Source organism: Vipera ursinii (assembly GCF_947247035.1).
Source record: "Vipera ursinii genome assembly, chromosome: Z".
Lineage (NCBI taxonomy): Eukaryota > Metazoa > Chordata > Lepidosauria > Squamata > Viperidae > Vipera > Vipera ursinii.
This window is the reverse complement of record NC_139517.1, coordinates 77,762,551-77,779,486: the sequence shown is the minus strand read 5'-3', so window position 1 is coordinate 77,779,486 and position 16,936 is coordinate 77,762,551. Positions and strand designations below refer to the sequence as shown.

The following is a 16,936-nucleotide window of genomic DNA, read 5'->3' as shown; positions in this document are numbered from 1 at the left end:
GTTGACTCAGCCTTCCATCCTTCCGAGGTAGGTAAAATGAGGACCCAGATTGTTGGGGGCAATAAGCTGACTTTGTAATAATGCCGCTTGGGGTGTGTGTGAAAGCCCTAACAAGCAGGCATATACATAGAATGAAGGCTACTGCTAAGCTTGTAAGCCGCCCTGAGTCTTCGGAGAAGGGCGGGATATAAATGGAATTAAATTAAATAAAAATAAAATAAAATTACTTTGGATATTAATTGATCTTTTATGTAACTTGCAGCAATGTTCTATTTATTACAGATTGCTCCTGCTAGATGGTTTATTAATTATAGGGACTAAATGAAACCTCAGAATTCAGAGAATGGAAAAAACCACTGCCATTATATCTGTCTTGAAACTTCTTCTGATACTGGCTAATATCTGTGATACCTCTCATTCACCCTTTTGCATTAGCTTTATTTGTTTCAATTCTGAAAGTTATATAGGCATATGTTCATATGAGAAAAAGCACAGTACTATTCACACTTGATGAAAAGCCTTAAAGAAAGCAGGGAGTGGGTATATGTTGGAAAATAATTTAGTAAACTGTTGTGAGTCAACTCCTTGTACTGACCCTTCCTTAAATGCTATCAAAAATGTTTCTAAGGAATTGTCTTGTCCTGGGGGAGAAGAAGCAAAAATAATGAAGGTCCTAAATACAGAAAGGAGAAAAGTGAATGAACTCAAGGGGAGGCTGTGATGCAATACAAGCCTGAATAGACTTACAAAAGAAAATAAAGATTGATTGATGCTTCAAGATAATTGACATCCCATCATGTTTTTCTTTGTTCTTTTTTATTATTGTCTTCTCCTTGCATTTAGTTTTATTTATTATGAACCTGATTGCACTGGTTTTTGTAAAAAAGCATTCATTTGTAAAAAAGCATTCATTGGAAAAAAATTTTTTATTGAAGCACAGGATAAACATGCTACAAATGTAGTAGTTATTAAAATTAAAAATAAACTAAACATATTGCATTTTGACAGTACTGCATAAATTCCAACACAAAGAAACCAGGAACTTTATGGCCAACTTTTTTAAAAGTTGCCCATAATTTGTAAAGACTAGAAGAATCAAGTAAAACAATACAGAGCTTCGAAGCATTCTTTTGAAATTTCTATACCATTGTTTCCCAACTTTTGGAACTTCCAAATATGTGGACTTAATTCCCAGAATTTCACAGGAAGCAGGTCAAAGTCCATGCATTTACAATAGAGGTTGTCAAGGTTGAAAAACACTGTGTATTTTATAATGTATAAAAATGCTTTGGGAGAGATTTTCCAAGCATGTCCAAGTTTGGAATTGCCATTCAGATTTGATACATATACAAATTAGTGCAGGTTTCAACATTATATTAACATGTAAACTAAACATTCATGAACATTTTGTTATTGGAACCTTGATTTCTTATAAACGTGGAAAAGTTCTGTTTATTTCAGTTGTTACTAAATGCACATTTTTATCAAGTAGACAAAACCATCATTGGCTCTATTTCAGTAGCAGAGGATACTGTAAATTTTTAATTGCTATGTGATCTGAATGTGAAAGCTATATATGTTGCTCCAAATAACACCCCAACTTATGTGATCAGCTTTAAAGCGGTTGGATTTTTATTGTGTATTTACATTTATTTGCTATTCATTTATATTATAGTTTTCTGTTCTACATTCTCCCTCATTCTTCCTTTTTTTGGCTATGCTGACAGCTGTTTAAAATAACTTTTTTCAACAGGAGTATAGCTGCATTGACATTAATCTCATTGGCCACATTAATGAACTTTCCTAATCCTCTCAATGCTATGCAGATCTTATGGATCAACATTATCATGGATGGACCTCCAGCCCAAAGGTATTTTTTTAATACATCAGCTTTGCGTAATTGAAGCTGAAGCATTTTAAAAAATTTCTTATAGAATTGGCAGTCTGTAGTTGAACTTGTTACAATTCCCTCCATCCAAAAGGCAGCTGTGTCAAATTTTTTGAAAATGGTTGCATTAAACATTTCTGTTATCATTTTCAAAGGATTGCTTTTTAATATCAATGGACATTTGAAGGAAATTTCTAAATTACTAATGGTAAATTGTTTTTAAGAAATACTGACATGGTGAGATTGCACAAATAATAAATTTTGTAGGTAGTATAAGATAAAGTAAATTGGATTAAAGCCTCAATAGTCACATTTACATTCCATTGATTCCAGTACACTAATCTAGTCTGGATTCAGCCTATTTTGATTAGTTGGATTGACAAATATACACCTATACTTAAGTTTACACCAAATTCCATATTAACTGATTTATTTGATATTAATTAAGGTAAACTTTTATAATATTATTTGCTTTCTTAATTTTTAGTCTTGGTGTTGAGCCTGTAGATAAAGATGTTATCCGAAAGCCTCCACGAAATGTCAAGGACAGCATTTTGACCAAAAATCTGATTATTAAAATTCTAGTTTCATCTATAATTATTGTATGTGGAACACTGTTTGTCTTCTGGCGAGAGGTAGGAACCATCTGTTTGTAATGCTAACATTTATTTGCAGTATTGTATATACGACAGAAACTACAAACTAAAAATATATAGGCTATGACTGAGATCTAAAGAATGATATAATATGTTCTGTGCAAGCAAGAAAGCTATAGATTCTGGATTTTTGAATAACAGCCTTAAGTGTCTAAGGCAAATTGGTTTTCTTTTTTTTTATTTTATTGAAAAGTTTTAAAATACATTTTATCTTTCACAATCCCCCCTCCCCCCACCCCTACCTATCCCTCCCTGCCCCTCCCCCCCATTTCCCCCTCCCCCCCAACTTCCCAGAGCTAAGTACAAGGTATAAAAACAAAGAACAATCATAAACATCCCTATGCTAACAACAATAAACTCTTAAATCTATCGCTCTCTAGCTCATATAAGATAACTACAAGCAATATTAATATTACATATATAAAAAAAAGAAAACAGAAAAAAGAAAGGAAGACTTATTCAAATGCTAAATGAAACTGTTTGGTCCCATATTTGTTCTGGATATAATCAATCCATTTTTTCCACTCCATAATATAACGTTCTTGCGAATATTCTTTCAAGTAAGCCGAGATCTTTGCCATTTCCGCCAGGTCAGAAACCTTTAGAGTCCATTCTTCTATAGTCGGCAGCTCCTCCTTCTTCCAATATTGACCTATTAAAAGTCTTGCTGCTGTAATTAAATTCAGCATCAACTTAGTGTCCACAACAGTAGCATCTGTAATTATGCCCAACAAAAACAATTGCGGACAGAACTTTATCCTTTGCTTAAAGATCTTCTGCATATTCCACCAAGTTTTTATCCAAAAAGCCTTAACCTTTTTGCAGGTCCACCATATGTGAAAATATGTTGCATCTTCACCACCACACCTCCAACATTTTGGCTGATAGTTCTGATACATACTTGCAAGCTTTTTAGGATCTAAATGCCATCTATAAAACATTTTATAAAAGTTCTCTCTTAAGTTCTGAGCTTGTGTAAATTTTACGTTCCTCACCCAGATCTTTTCCCACATATCCATAGTAATAACTTCTTGAATGTTCTGGGCCCATTTTATCATACAGTCTTTAACAAGTTCTGTTTCTGAGTCAATTTCTATCAGTGCAAGATATATCCGTTTGATATGTGCTGGACCCTGATTTCTAATTTGCTTTATCAAATTTTCATCAGTCATTGCAAAACCAATTTTCTGATCTTCTTTCCACCTGGCCCGTAACTGAGTATATTGAAACCAAGTTTGAACAATCTTCTCATCTCGCAAGAGGTTGTACGGCTTCAAACACCAGACATTTCTTTCCAAGCTTAAAATCTCCTTATACGTAGTCACATCATGTTTGAAACCAACATTTATGTTTTCTATTGCGTGTTTTGGAATTGCCCACAACGGCATCTTGTAACCTAACTTATGTCTATACTTCTTCCAAACTCTCAACAATGCCTGTCTTAAAATATGCACTTTAAACACATTATCTACCTTCTTATCATACAACAAATATGCATGCCAGCCAAATAACAAGTCATGGCCTTCAAGATTTAATAATCAAATTGGTTTTCTAAGGGAAGAAAGATTTTCAAAATGAGTATTGAAATAATATGGGGTCGCTTCATACAAAAAATATAAAATTAACTTCTGAAAAAAGTAACTTCTAGCACAGACATGTCAAACTCGCGACGTCATGTGACGTCGCGCGACGTATCGGAGCTTTTCCCCCACTGCTGGCAATGGGGTGGGCGCGGTTTTGTTGTGACGCATCCGGCCGGGGGCCAACAGTTTGACACCCCTGTTCTAGCAGCTCTTCAAATAACAACAGATTTGAATACCAGCAACTACATTTGATAGTTAAACTTTCCTGAGGTTCTTTTTTAACTAAAGACAGAATATTTTTTAAAGAAAGACCAGCATGCAGCTTTTTGAGATTTCATAGATTCATAGCTTATTTTTTTTATAATTGCACGATGTTGAAAGAAATAGCTATTATGTGGAATAATAGCACGAAACAAAACTCTACCCTCTATGTAAATGTTTGAGTTTCAATTTGAGAACAGGTAAAAAAAATGAGGAAATAAGGAAATAAGAAATAAATGGGGCATTAGTCAAACAAACTCTGAATACTTTGTTGATTTGTAAGACCAATTCTCAATTGTTAGCTGTACTAACAGATGTAGATGCAGTGATGATGCTGGCAGTGCTAGAAGCCCTAAGAGTCTGAGGGCCCTGGCAAGACAGAGCAGCTATTTTGTCACACCCACACACTCATGATCAGATGACTTTGGATGAGTAGCACTTTCTGGTGCACAATTTAGGGTGGGAGGCTGAAAATCAGAGTATTGTTCTTGTAATGGAGCTGCACAGAGTATTTGAAGCAAATGCATATCATCACCATATCATTTTTGTGTTGTTATTATTAATAGTATTATTATGCTCCCAAATCAGCCAAGTGGGACGTCCACAAAGTTAGATATACTTTATGACAGGGATGTCAAACTGCCGGCCGGACGCATCATCTGAAAGCCGCACCCATCCCATTGCCAGCAATGGCAAAATCGTGCCGATATGTTGCGCAACATCAAATGATGTCGCAAGTTTGACATGTCTGCTTTATGATACATTTCAAATCTTGAAAAGTTATTTAAAATGTTTTCATAAACTATTAGTTAACTTTATAAATTAATTTTATAAATTAAGATTCTTTTTTTTTTGCAGCTACGAGACAATGTTATAACACCCAGAGATACAACAATGACTTTCACTTGCTTTGTATTTTTTGATATGTTTAATGCATTGAGTTCTAGATCTCAGGTATGTGTTCATCTGATTTGAATATTTTATGCTATATTTTTGGAAAAATTAAGACAGTAATCATCAGTTGTATGTTTAAGATCATAGCTAGCTCAAGTTTCTATGGAGTTTATAGAAAAATATTTTCTGTTATATTTAGTTTACTAAGAATTTTGTTTTCAATTAATTATGGAATAAATGAAGAACTTCTTTGCTTAATTTCTAGACTAAATCGGTGTTTGAGATTGGACTTTGCAGCAACAAGATGTTCTGTTATGCTGTCCTTGGATCTATAATGGGTCAGCTGCTGGTAATCTACTTCCCTCCCCTTCAGAAAGTTTTTCAGACAGAAAGTCTAAGCATAACAGGTAAGGAGGCATAACTAAGTTTGATTTTCAGAATGAAATCTTTATATGTTTTGTGTGTTGTATTAGTAAGACATTCAAACATGAATAAAATTGTACATAAAGATTCATATTTTGTATTAGAATCTTTTGTTTATCAATCTTTTCGATCGTATTTTTTCCCATTTCTTCCTCTTCCTTCTTGCACATTCAGCACTACATGAATTAGAAGTGAGGGAATGACTTTATGTGTTCTTCTTTCTTCATGTCAGTTTTTCTTTTACAAGTTGTAGGCAGAGAGCCCAGGTAAAAAAATAGTAAATTATGATTTATTTCAAACTAGGATCTGAGGGATAGGAATAAATAAAGCATACATATTCACAAAAGGGAAACCAGGTAGATCAGTTTGTGGCAATTGATTGAAATTAGCTTATTCTGAGGACAGCATTGATCTGTTTCTCTTACCAACCTCTTTTATTAGACTTAGGACCTAGAGATTTTTGGGGAAAACTGTTGAGGTGATCAATTGTCCAAAACAATTTAATGTACTTTAAAAATGTCTTGTCAGATTAAGAAAAACCTGTAACCCCTTCTAGGTTAAAATTAAAGCCCAATCTTGTATCAGTTCTTTTAGTTATTTTAACTTTAACTTTTTCTTGTAACTGTGAATTGAAAAGCCATGTTTTCATTTATTTTTAGATTTGCAATTTCTTCTGGGCCTTACCTCTTCCGTGTGTATAATATCAGAGATCATAAAGAAGGTTGAAAAAAGCAGGGAGAAGACCCAGAAGCATGGTAGATCACCACCTTTGGGATCATTTCTTGACGTATGATGCACATTGCATTCTTTGCGTAACTAGAAACTGCTGTTTATGTATGAGGGAGAAACAATATAAACGGCTTTTGACAAGCCCTTCTCCCAGAAGTATAATAAACTTTGGTAAAATTAAAGACTGTTTAATTCTAAACTTCCAGACAGGGAGTAATAAATTATGCAACTTTGGTAATATTTTTTTTCCCTCAAAGATAATTTTTCTTTCCAAATTGATGGAACTTTGTAAGTATGAGAAAGACTACTTTAAAAAGAAACGTATGTCAAGAGTCTGGCACACCTTTTTTTCTTAAGAGATGTATGTCTATAGAAATATAAATTAGATGAAAGGTTTTAGCTTTTATTTAAAATACGTTTTATGGTGAAGGTGATGGGATTTGATTATGGAAATATTTGAGGCATTCCATCTATGTAGTTTGAATTGCAAGAGTGCCATTTTTCAGCTCCTGTATTTATTTCCATTATTCTGCATTGTGTACCATGGGTTTTTCTTTTTGTATCCTGATCCTTTTTTGCACAGGATGTAATTGTCAGATCACTGTCTTTTCTTTCTTTTTGTGATTGAAAAGTCTATATTCCAATTTTCAAGTAAATGTCTGCTTTTCTTAAAATATATGATTGAGTAATTTTATATATAACTGGATCACAAAATTGTTTGTTTTTCATTTCCATGGTAATCTAAATATTTTATTTAATCAAAGTTACTAGCTTATGCCTTTTAAATTGTTCCCCTACTCTTCCCTCTTTCAAATTAAAGATTTGTAAGATCAGGCCAAAAATCCATCCATTTTCTATTCTCACAGCATTCAATCAAATATCTTGGGAGGCCCAAATGTAGCACTCAAATGCCATAGCATATTCAATGTTATCTAGTAGGTTGTACTCAAAGATATAGTTCTTTTGATCGTGGAGATATTTATTATATCTGACTTCACAGAGACACATTATTGGACTATGAACATAACCTTGAATGGGGAATGCAAGAATGGTTACATAAATAGCAGCTTAGCCCCAAAAGAGAAAAGAGGGTAAACAAGCAACTTAAAATTACCTCACTTTGATTCTGTCTGTATAAAGAGAGAAATTATGTTCATGGCACAAGTTTGTTATTTTATCTTGCAAATAGAGTTCCACTAGTGCTTGTGGGTTTTTTCCCTGATTAATCTTGAATGGCTGATAGAAACCACTATTAGTGTACGCTTTTATTTCATTTAACAGAAGAATTTTAAACCATATAAGTCTTTCCTGTGTGTCAGAATCTTTTGATACTCAGATTTCTTACCTTTAAAAGCCTTTAAAAAGCAGACTTCTATATTTTATTTATTCATTTTTTAATCTGTTGAAACTTGGGAAACAATTATCACTTGGATTTCTGAAAAGAGCTTTACTGCTAGTAGGGTAACGTAACAGAGGCTTGAGACTGTCAAAATAATTCTTCAGATCAACTTACACCCAATGTGATTATGGCAGAGTTGCTTCCAATCTCTTCCTCAATCTTCCCCACGCTTCTGGGCTAAGGTGTCTTTTTGCAATGGTTCTGTTTTTTCACTATTTCCTCATTATTTTATCCCATTGCAGTCTTACAATTCAATAAGATTTACAAGCTATGTAAAGCAAAAAATCAAAATATCTATGGTATTATTACAATATAAATAAGGTGAATAATTTCATTAAACGTATAAACATATACAACGAAACAATGAAAAATGGGTAGGCACAATAGGAAGGCATCTTTGAAATATCTTTCAGAAACCTTTTCAAGGTAAGATTAGCTTTTTAAAATGTCTTCTGAAAAATTAACAATTATTAGAAACAATTCAGCAATTTCCCGTTCCTGATTTACTGAAGGAGTAAATCCATTGTAATAGCATTACTTCTCCAATTCTTTTGAGAAATAACTTTTCAACCCGAGAGACAGATCCACAACCAGTCTGGAATACTGGGCTTTCAGTTCTCTATTGCCAGTGTTGCAAACCTGTTAATATTACATAAAGGTAGAGTGTCCATCATAGTGCTTTCTTGTGTATCTGGCAATTTATTAATAACTTTCTTGTCTTTTTTCCTTTGGGATTTTGACTTCTTCTTCTGAAAGAAACCTGGTGGTGTTGAATCTTTAACTATCTGTACCATTTTGCAGTAAAGCCCATAGATCTTTGGGGATGTACTGAGGAGGTTCTCTGGTATGGAATTGGAATTTAGCTGATGATACAATCTATGGACAAGGGTCCCATTATAAAGCCTGTCAGAGATGAAAAACAAAAGTGGTTTTGTAAAAGAGAACTTGGTGCTGTTTTTTAAAAATCACACCAACCAATCAAACAAAGAAAACCATTAAGAGTGCAGAATACTAAAACCCAGATTTGTCTTAGAAATAAACTCCCTTGCATTAAACTGGACTCGTGGTGATACTATGGACGTATCCTTGTAGAACTTTGTTCTTATATAATAATAAGGAAGTGGTTTACTACTGCTTTTTTTCTGGGATGTTTCACACACTCCAAATCTACCTTCCAGTTCTGGAATTTCCTATTGGTGTTCCATTCCAGAATTAGCCAGGTTTGCCGGTTTTAGCCTGCCAAGACCAACCTTTGTAGTTGCTGTCCCCTAACTGGGCTTTATACAAACACTTTAATTAAAACCGTTTTCCTTGTTTTGGAAAATGCTACAGTGCATTCAGAAAGTATTCAGAACCCCTTCACTTTTGTCAATTTTATTATGCTGTGGCCTGATTCTACAGTTGTTGAAATTCATATTTTTCCTCATTTAATCCACACTCAGTACTCCATAATGACAAAGTGAAAAAAGAATTTTAGAAATGTCTGTAAATTTATTAAAAAGAAAAAACTGAAATATCACATTGGCATGTATTAAGTTTGCAACAACACTTGAAATTTAGCTCAGGTGCCTCTCATTTCTCTTGATTGTTGCTGATATGTTTCTGCATCTTGGTTGGAGTTGACCTGTGGTAAATTAAATTGATTGGACATAATTTGGAAAGGCACACACCTCTCTATAGAAGGCCTCACAGCCAACAATGCATACTGTAGCAGATCAAAAGTTCCAGAAGGACAACCATCACTGCAGCCCTCCATCTGGGCTTTATGGCAGAGGGGCTAGACGGAAGCCATTCCTCAGTGCAAATCACATGAAAACCCACTTGGAGTTTGGAAAAAAGTACCTGAAGGACTCTCAGACTGTGAGGGACAAAATTCTCTTGTCTGATAAAACCAGGATTGAACTGTTTGGCCTCAATTCTAAACGTTACGTCTGGAGGAAACCAGGTACCATTCATCACCTGCCCAATATCATTCTAACAGTGAAGCAGCATCATGCTGTGGGGTGGGGTGTTTTTCAGCAGCAGGGACTGGGAGATTGGTTGAACTGTGGATTCCTTGGCACTCTGAACTTAGTTGCTTGTTTACTTGTTTGTTTCACTACCCGACATCAGGGCACTGATAATGTTTCCTAGTTAAGTAATGAAACAAGCAACCTGCAAACAACAAACAACCAAACTCAGAGAGCACCAAGGACTCCATAGTAGATATATACAATATTTTTAATTCAATTATTTCTACTGTTTTCCTCAAATTTGCTACTGAAAAGACTTAGCTTTATATAAGCTATTTTTTGGCTTTGTGATCGTATTGCTGCTGCTAGAAATTATTAATCCAACACACACACCCCGCCTGAAAAGTTACAGAAACACTACAATGCCACAAATGTGCAATTAATTTGGTGTATTACAACTGTACTTTTGCACAAAAGTGCTGAACCTCTGAGTAACATTTTTTTTCATACACACATCCTAATACTGTATTGAAATTAAAGGAGCATCCTTTGGAGTAAGCACATACAAATGTGATGCTTTGGAAATACCTACCTTGTAAGATCCGGCTCAGGGAGAGGACTACAAAGCAGCTGGTTGAGATATAATCCTGCTTGCAGGCAGCACTGCCATTGGCAGAAAGTGTGTGCAACATCTAATTCCAAAGCATCTTTTGGGGATTTTTTTTCTTTCCATTTCAAGAACTGGTCGTGTACAATTTTATTGACCTCAGCATGTGGTCTTTCAGAATCTAGATATGAAAGGAAAAAAAATTCCTGAACACTGATTTTATTTTCACACTAGATAAGAATGGACACCAAAGTTTCTAAACTTTTAGAACATCACAAACACAGCCCTTCTTTATTTACTACCTTAAATTTGGGTACTTCTCCCAATATGGGAATAGTGTTGCAAAAACAAAAGGAAGCTTGGAAAAGTATTTTTACTGCTGATGGGTTTTACTGAAAAATAGTGACTTGGCTAATCCTTATTTTTTCATGTACATCTCATATAACATCATACGATTATCATCTTTAAAATTCTTTCTCAGTTTTTTCCCCCAGGGAGAAAAGAAAAGAATCCATTTGCCCACATATATTCTTACTATACCCAAGCTGTAGTTGCTTTAATTTAAATAACTGTATTTTTCTTTCCCTTACAGTATTGATGACTTTCTACTCCTATTTTTGTTAATTAGGCAGGCAACATGCACACAGATATTAATGCACATATGGACTAAGAAACATGATGCAAAAACAAAATAAATATGCATATAGTCATCAACTCAATTCCAGTGAAACTTTCATTGAGATATATTACCTCCTCTCCCTTCCTTTTAATGTCACAAATTTACAACATCTATTATGGCTGTATCAAAAGTGGTTTTCTTTTTTGAAAAAAGCAACTGGACTGATTTTTGAGGAAAAAATGTTTCGCTACCTATCCTGGAAGCTTCTTTATAAGTTGTATTCCAGGATAGGAAGCGAAACATCTTGTTTTTCCTCAAAAATCAATCTAGTTGCTTTTTCAAAATAAAAAAAAACTTTTGATACAACTATGACCTGAATCTTCATAGACATCTTATATGGTTGTTACTACTACTAGATGGTTAATAAATACTGATCTCCACTACAGTGGTGGGATTCAGCCGGTTCACACCACTTTGGCAGAACCGGTAGCTAATTTTTTGTTGCCCAGGCCCAGAATGGACTTCTGGAAGTGGCATCCACAGACACAACCGGTTGTTCACATATTTGAATCCCACCACTGCTCCACTACCCATCACAGTTTTGGTCAATGGAGGCTATCACATAATGCTTCATGGTAAGACAAAGGACTAGGTTACCAGCCTAAGTAGTACCCACATCATGTTTACACTTCCTTCCTAATGTTAAAGATATAATTCTGGTTAATTTTGGCACTTCAGCCAATCTCAACCCAATTCTTATTTTTATAAGCACTATGCTATATTGTAAAAAAAACTAGCAGGCAAATTTACTACTTGTAAGTCAATATACTGTTGTTCACATCCTACAAAGTGGAGGTGTACTTTAGAATTAATAATTCTAATAAGATGCATTATACAAATATCAAATTCTTCAAGCATCAGCTTTAAATATTAGGTATTAAAATTCTACAATGATTTTCATATTTTTATTTGGAAGAGTAAGTAGAAACATTTAACCAGCTGGCTTCTAGCCTGCAATTCCTCACCATACCATGCTGTTACCAAAGTCTCACATGATTAGCCCACAATATTGGATATATGAAGTAGGACTGGCTAATCTGGATCAGAAAGAAAGCTCCTTCTTGCTCCTGGGTGTAAACTGAGCATGATTAAAAAACAAAAACGGGAGCATTAGAGTAGAATATTAATTGGAAGAATAATTTATGATTTAACAGACACTAAGGAAGAGTTGGACTGGATATCTATAACACTGAATGTTTTGTCCATCTTATTATGAAGTATTTTAATATGAGGTTGCCTACATAATAAAAAGCCTCTTGGCATGTACTTTTATTTAAAATATATCACTTACAGAATTGATTCAAATGAACAAAATAGTCTTTAGCTGGAAAAATCCATGTGTCAACTAAACCTGATCCTTTCTAAACCTACCTGGAACGTGCAACATCTTATCTAATTCCCCAAATGTTATTCCAAGTAGTAAAGCCTTGATGTGCTGTAGTGTCACTTTTGGTTCCGAAAACTTGGTCCAGTAACAGGTTACAGCCATAGGGAGCTGCAGCAAACAAGGAACTGGTTCAAGGATACTGGTTGACACTCCTAATGTCTCGAACAAAAATAGCAGACGCTCTGCGATGGGTGCCTACAAATAAATGATAAAACCTTCAAGAAAAATACTGTTTCCTAAGTAATTTTTAATTTTAAACCTATTTTTGATTTTATTCAGTGGCTCCATAAGTTCACAGTGACATTCTTTAGAAAACTACTAATAGTTGCATATGTTTAGTTCTTCCATTTGGCCTGTTTTGGGGAGTTCGGAAAATTATTAATTAATAAGCATTCTGTCTTAGTAAACTACTCTCAATCTCTTCCCCCACCCCAAATATTGCTATCTTTTATGTCATACATATTCCATAAGGAATTCTGCTGCGTTGTTCAGTTATCCTACAGCAATATTTTCAAAGTCACTGCTTCAATCTTCCCATTCCTTCCTTTTAAAAAAAATGTAAACATTTATTTCTGAGAACAATAAATGTCACAGAATAGATTCAATGGCATGTATGGAATGCTGGACTCTTTTAAGTTTTGGTATGAAAAAAATTGCAAAAATATCCTAGTGCAAAAACTCTTAAATGTTTTTATTGCAATTTTTCCTCTCTGTATCCCCTCCGAAAACAATTGTTTGTATATCCTATCTGCTGAATCACAAATTTTGTTCTCCAAATCCACTCTGTACTTCTGATTAAATGTACTGAGATCTACAAATATGAATTTAATAAAGCTTTTGTCTTTGATGTCCCACAAGACTTTTTATTTATTTTTTATTGCAAACCACTATTACAATCTCTCTATATAATTTTTTTTTGCTAACAATTCCTTTGGGATCAAGGATTTATAAGAAAACTATTTAGAGACATCAAGAAATCCTGACATCTTTAATGTGGAAAAGATTCTGAAAAATTGAGTAATTTATATGAAAAGCATAAATGTATATTATTTTGCTAGCTATAGGTAGAAAAAAAGAATCAGAGTCCAGAAGGCACTGCTTGCTATCTCTCAGGGCATTAAGCATTAACATCATTAAATACCAGCAGGATTGCTCATGCTTTTCAATTTATATCTTCAGTTATAGAGGTCAAATGTAACTTAAAAATGATTTCAAAAGTGATAATCAATCTGCCCAGTACGTTTCATATTTTTTCTGTATAGGAAATGTTCAAGCACATCATTTTGAGTATTTACCTCATTTAATGTAGCCAAAGCATACCAACTGTCTGGAAATTTCTGTGCCAATTCTGCTACACGAATAGATGATTTCTTGAGTGATTTTTGGAGTCTATTAAATTCATAGAAGACAGGAGGAAATGAAGTTGGTTCGTTGTTCAAAGAGGGACTAATTGAACTTGGTGAAATGTTCAACAGTAACCAATAAATAACTTGCCTAATTGGCAGAGTTATGGAATGAGCACTACATCTTTGCATATTCTCCACCTGAACAGGAAGGATGGTTCTTCTTAATATAAGAGCATCACTAATAAATGGTGCTAAATGTCCTTTAATTAAGCCTGTTGCAATCCACTGTGGTAATTTTAATTTCTTCATTTCCTCAGATTCATACATACCACTCTGGAAAAAATCTTTCAGATTGACATTAGATGGTTCATATTCTGCCATGAAAGAAGAGAGAATCTGTCGTATGTCTTCTTTTTCATGCTTTTTAAAATACTTTAATACATTTTCCATTGCCTCAGAAAGATCAGCAAAATTAGATAACCAGTTCAGCAGTCCCTGAATGCGGTCATGCCTTCTACTCTTCCGCCGGGATTTCCCTATAGGAAGGTGTATTTTACTAAAGAACACTTCCATAGCTGGCAGATTTATATAGTCATTGCCACTCATTACAGCAAAAAGAGGCAGGAGGGTTTTGTTCATATTGCTGAAATGTCTACAAAATCTTTCTAATGAGAAACACCGTGTTGGGATGTAGCTGTCTTGTGAGTCTTTACATTTACAAAGGTTTTTCCACTGAAAATAATTTAAAGGACAATAGCCTGCTTGGAGATCAAAAATGCAAAAATCACTATCTAAAGTTAGCACAGGGCAACTCAAGTCATTGGCTAGAGATACAATATCCCTGTCTGCCTCTGAAAATGACTGTACAAAAGGCACTTGTAGTTCAGTTAGAATCTGCTTGAAGACCTCTCTGACAAGCAAAGGCAATACACTTCCACCCCCACCATTGGAAAGAGAATGGGCCACCTGGATCTTTTCCTGAGCTCGTTCCTTTAAGGTTGCAAATTTTTTATTAGATGCATCATTACCTCCATCCAGCACAACGTATGGCTGTATGTGGCACATAGCCAATGACTGAAAAAACTGACATGTGATATCTGTAAAAGAATCATAATCCCCACCATGCCGGATATCCAGATTTGAATTAAAGTAAAGGCCATGATACAAATTATTCCCATCAATTATTACATCTGTGTTTCTCAGCTGCAGATCAACAAAGAATTCACTGTGTTCCCCTACATAACTCATTAGGCCATGAATGCCCATTCTTATTAGCTGGAGTGCCCCTGTTAAAGAAAAAGAAAAAAAATTAAATCTTTCAAAGAAAAAGCACAATGTTTGGAATTAATTGAGCAATATTAATTGATTAATTAGCTGATACTGCAGTTAAGAGTATTTGAATGCCATGAGAAAGCAATTGTATTAATGACTAAAATTCACATCCATGATGGGTGGACTAGTTGCTGTAAGGATAAAGCCAACTGAAATGTAGTCATTTGGGGTGGGGTGGGGGGAACCCTACTGACCTTAAAAAAATAATCAAATTGTAAAATTGGGCCCTTTCTGAAATAAGGTTCTATCATGCTTCTAATTACATCAAAATAAGCCCCAAAGGGTCAGAGTCCTTTCTCTTCCCATTACTACTGCAAAACTGCTTTGGCAACCATCCTTATGCAAAACTTCATGAGGCTTTTAGGAATCATAGGGCTTCAGGCAAGAAATACTTTGAGATGCTTCCTCAAACATGCTTAGCAGTGACTGGGATTCCAGCGCCATGGGACTTCCCAATTTCCCTAGTCAGTTTGGGAAGAAGAGCAGGATAAATGGCTCAAAAAAGTTTTTAAAAATCTGAATGTTTTATAATTAAAAATGCACGTTAATTTTTTTGCTTGTTTGCTTTCAAAGACTAAAAGAAAAATTCCATTGACTGTATTTTTTATTTTAGCATTACAAATTTCTATGATACAGTAACATTGGAGTTTGAATACTGCAACAGTTGAATCAACTCACTAGAAATACAAATGAATGACACCTTAAGTTAGTGAAAAATCTCATTTACCATTTTACACATGACTAAAATCCCATTCTCCTTTAATAGACTTTTGGGCCTAACAGATACTCCTTCCCTTCATTAGATGTCAAACTGGGAATTTACTGTATGTATTAATCACCAGAAAAAAAACATATTTTGATCTAAAGCTCCTCTTACAAGCAATTTCCATGGCTTTTTATTCCCAAAGCAAAATCTTGTGACATCAGTTTTTACAATTACTTGGGAAGCCAGTGTTGTCAACTGCCATATGGTAAATAGTAGTTTCCACATCCTACTGCAGGGGTGTCCAACTCAATTTCATTGAGGGCCGCATCAGCATTGCGATTGCCCTCAGGGGGCCGGGTGGGTATGGCCAGGGTGGGCGTGGCCTGAATGAACGCTGTTAACTCTTAGCTTTCTGTCCTGTTTTAAAACAAATGGGTAAATAGGGGTTGAAAACAAAAGTGGAAATCAAGATTACCCGTGACTCTGAAGAAGCCCCCTGTTTAACATTAGAAATTAAGCCTTTCTTCTTGGTCTTGTCCCTCCTTATAGGGATGCCATTTCTTTCTGACCGCATCCTCTTGTATTTTTACAGTACAACTCCATAACGAAGTTTGGCAGATTCAGTTTTCTTTGGCATGAGCCTGGAATTCTGTTGAATTTCCGGCTGCCTAGTAAATCTGAAAACAAAGGAAATCTTGCAATTCCATTCCCAGTAATATTGAAAGCGTCCCTCCTGCGCCATGTTTCTAATTAAGACTTTTGACTCAAGACAAGGATTACCGAACACTTTAATTGTAAAGAGGCTGAGAGGCGAACGTCTGATTAGAGCCGTGGTGGGCGGAACCACCTCTAACCTTCTAGACCACATACCTGCGCGCAGAGCGTTCTCGAACTCTCGGCTGTTAGAAAGGAGGAAGCGGCTAAGCTCCCGACAAATAAGGCGGACTACGCTACCTACGTCATCGCCAACCTTTACAGTACTGGGTTGAGAAAGATGTGTGAACTTCAGTTCCCAGAATTCCTCAGCCAGGATACGGAAGCATAGATGCTCACAGGCCAGAGCGCCCTCGCCTAGCAACAGAAGCCAAACACTG

At 35.1% G+C, this 16,936-nt stretch overlaps 2 protein-coding genes across 18 annotated transcripts in view; one reads left to right on the top strand and one right to left on the bottom strand.

Moving 5' to 3' along the window:
• ATP2C1 (ATPase secretory pathway Ca2+ transporting 1) overlaps positions 1–7,140 on the top strand; it is a 56,329-nt gene extending 49,189 nt beyond the window's left edge. For 11 of the 12 annotated variants that reach the window (XM_083378416.1, XM_083378407.1, XM_083378411.1 and 8 more), the window contains 5 exons: positions 1,754–1,870; positions 2,376–2,523; positions 5,247–5,342; positions 5,548–5,689; positions 6,365–7,140. In XM_083378416.1, the coding sequence (XP_083234542.1) occupies positions 1,754–1,870; positions 2,376–2,523; positions 5,247–5,342; positions 5,548–5,689; positions 6,365–6,498 (637 nt within the window). In that variant the 3' untranslated portion in view covers positions 6,499–7,140. Of the gene's footprint in view, positions 1–1,753; positions 1,871–2,375; positions 2,524–5,246; positions 5,343–5,547; positions 5,690–6,364 lie in introns of those variants that run through there. The other variant, XR_014494297.1, reaches the window with a different exon arrangement.
• A 247-nt stretch (positions 7,141–7,387) lies between these two features.
• On the bottom strand, positions 7,388–16,726 carry ASTE1 (asteroid homolog 1). Of its 6 annotated transcripts, none has more exons than XM_083378417.1 (5): positions 16,713–16,726; positions 13,754–15,090; positions 12,443–12,653; positions 10,378–10,573; positions 7,388–8,736 (listed from the first exon to the last, which is right to left on the bottom strand). In XM_083378417.1, the coding sequence occupies exons 2-5, from the start codon at positions 15,068–15,070 to the stop codon at positions 8,445–8,447; spliced, it is 2,016 nt and encodes a 671-aa protein (XP_083234543.1). In that variant the 5' UTR covers positions 15,071–15,090; positions 16,713–16,726; the 3' UTR covers positions 7,388–8,444. The 6 variants fall into 6 exon arrangements, with proteins under 6 accessions (XP_083234543.1, XP_083234544.1, XP_083234548.1 ...); XM_083378418.1 differs by lacking the exon at positions 16,713–16,726 and having other exon boundaries at positions 13,754–13,847; positions 13,953–15,555; XM_083378422.1 differs by lacking the exon at positions 16,713–16,726 and having other exon boundaries at positions 13,754–14,178; positions 14,833–15,403.
• Positions 16,727–16,936: the final 210 nt, after the last annotated feature.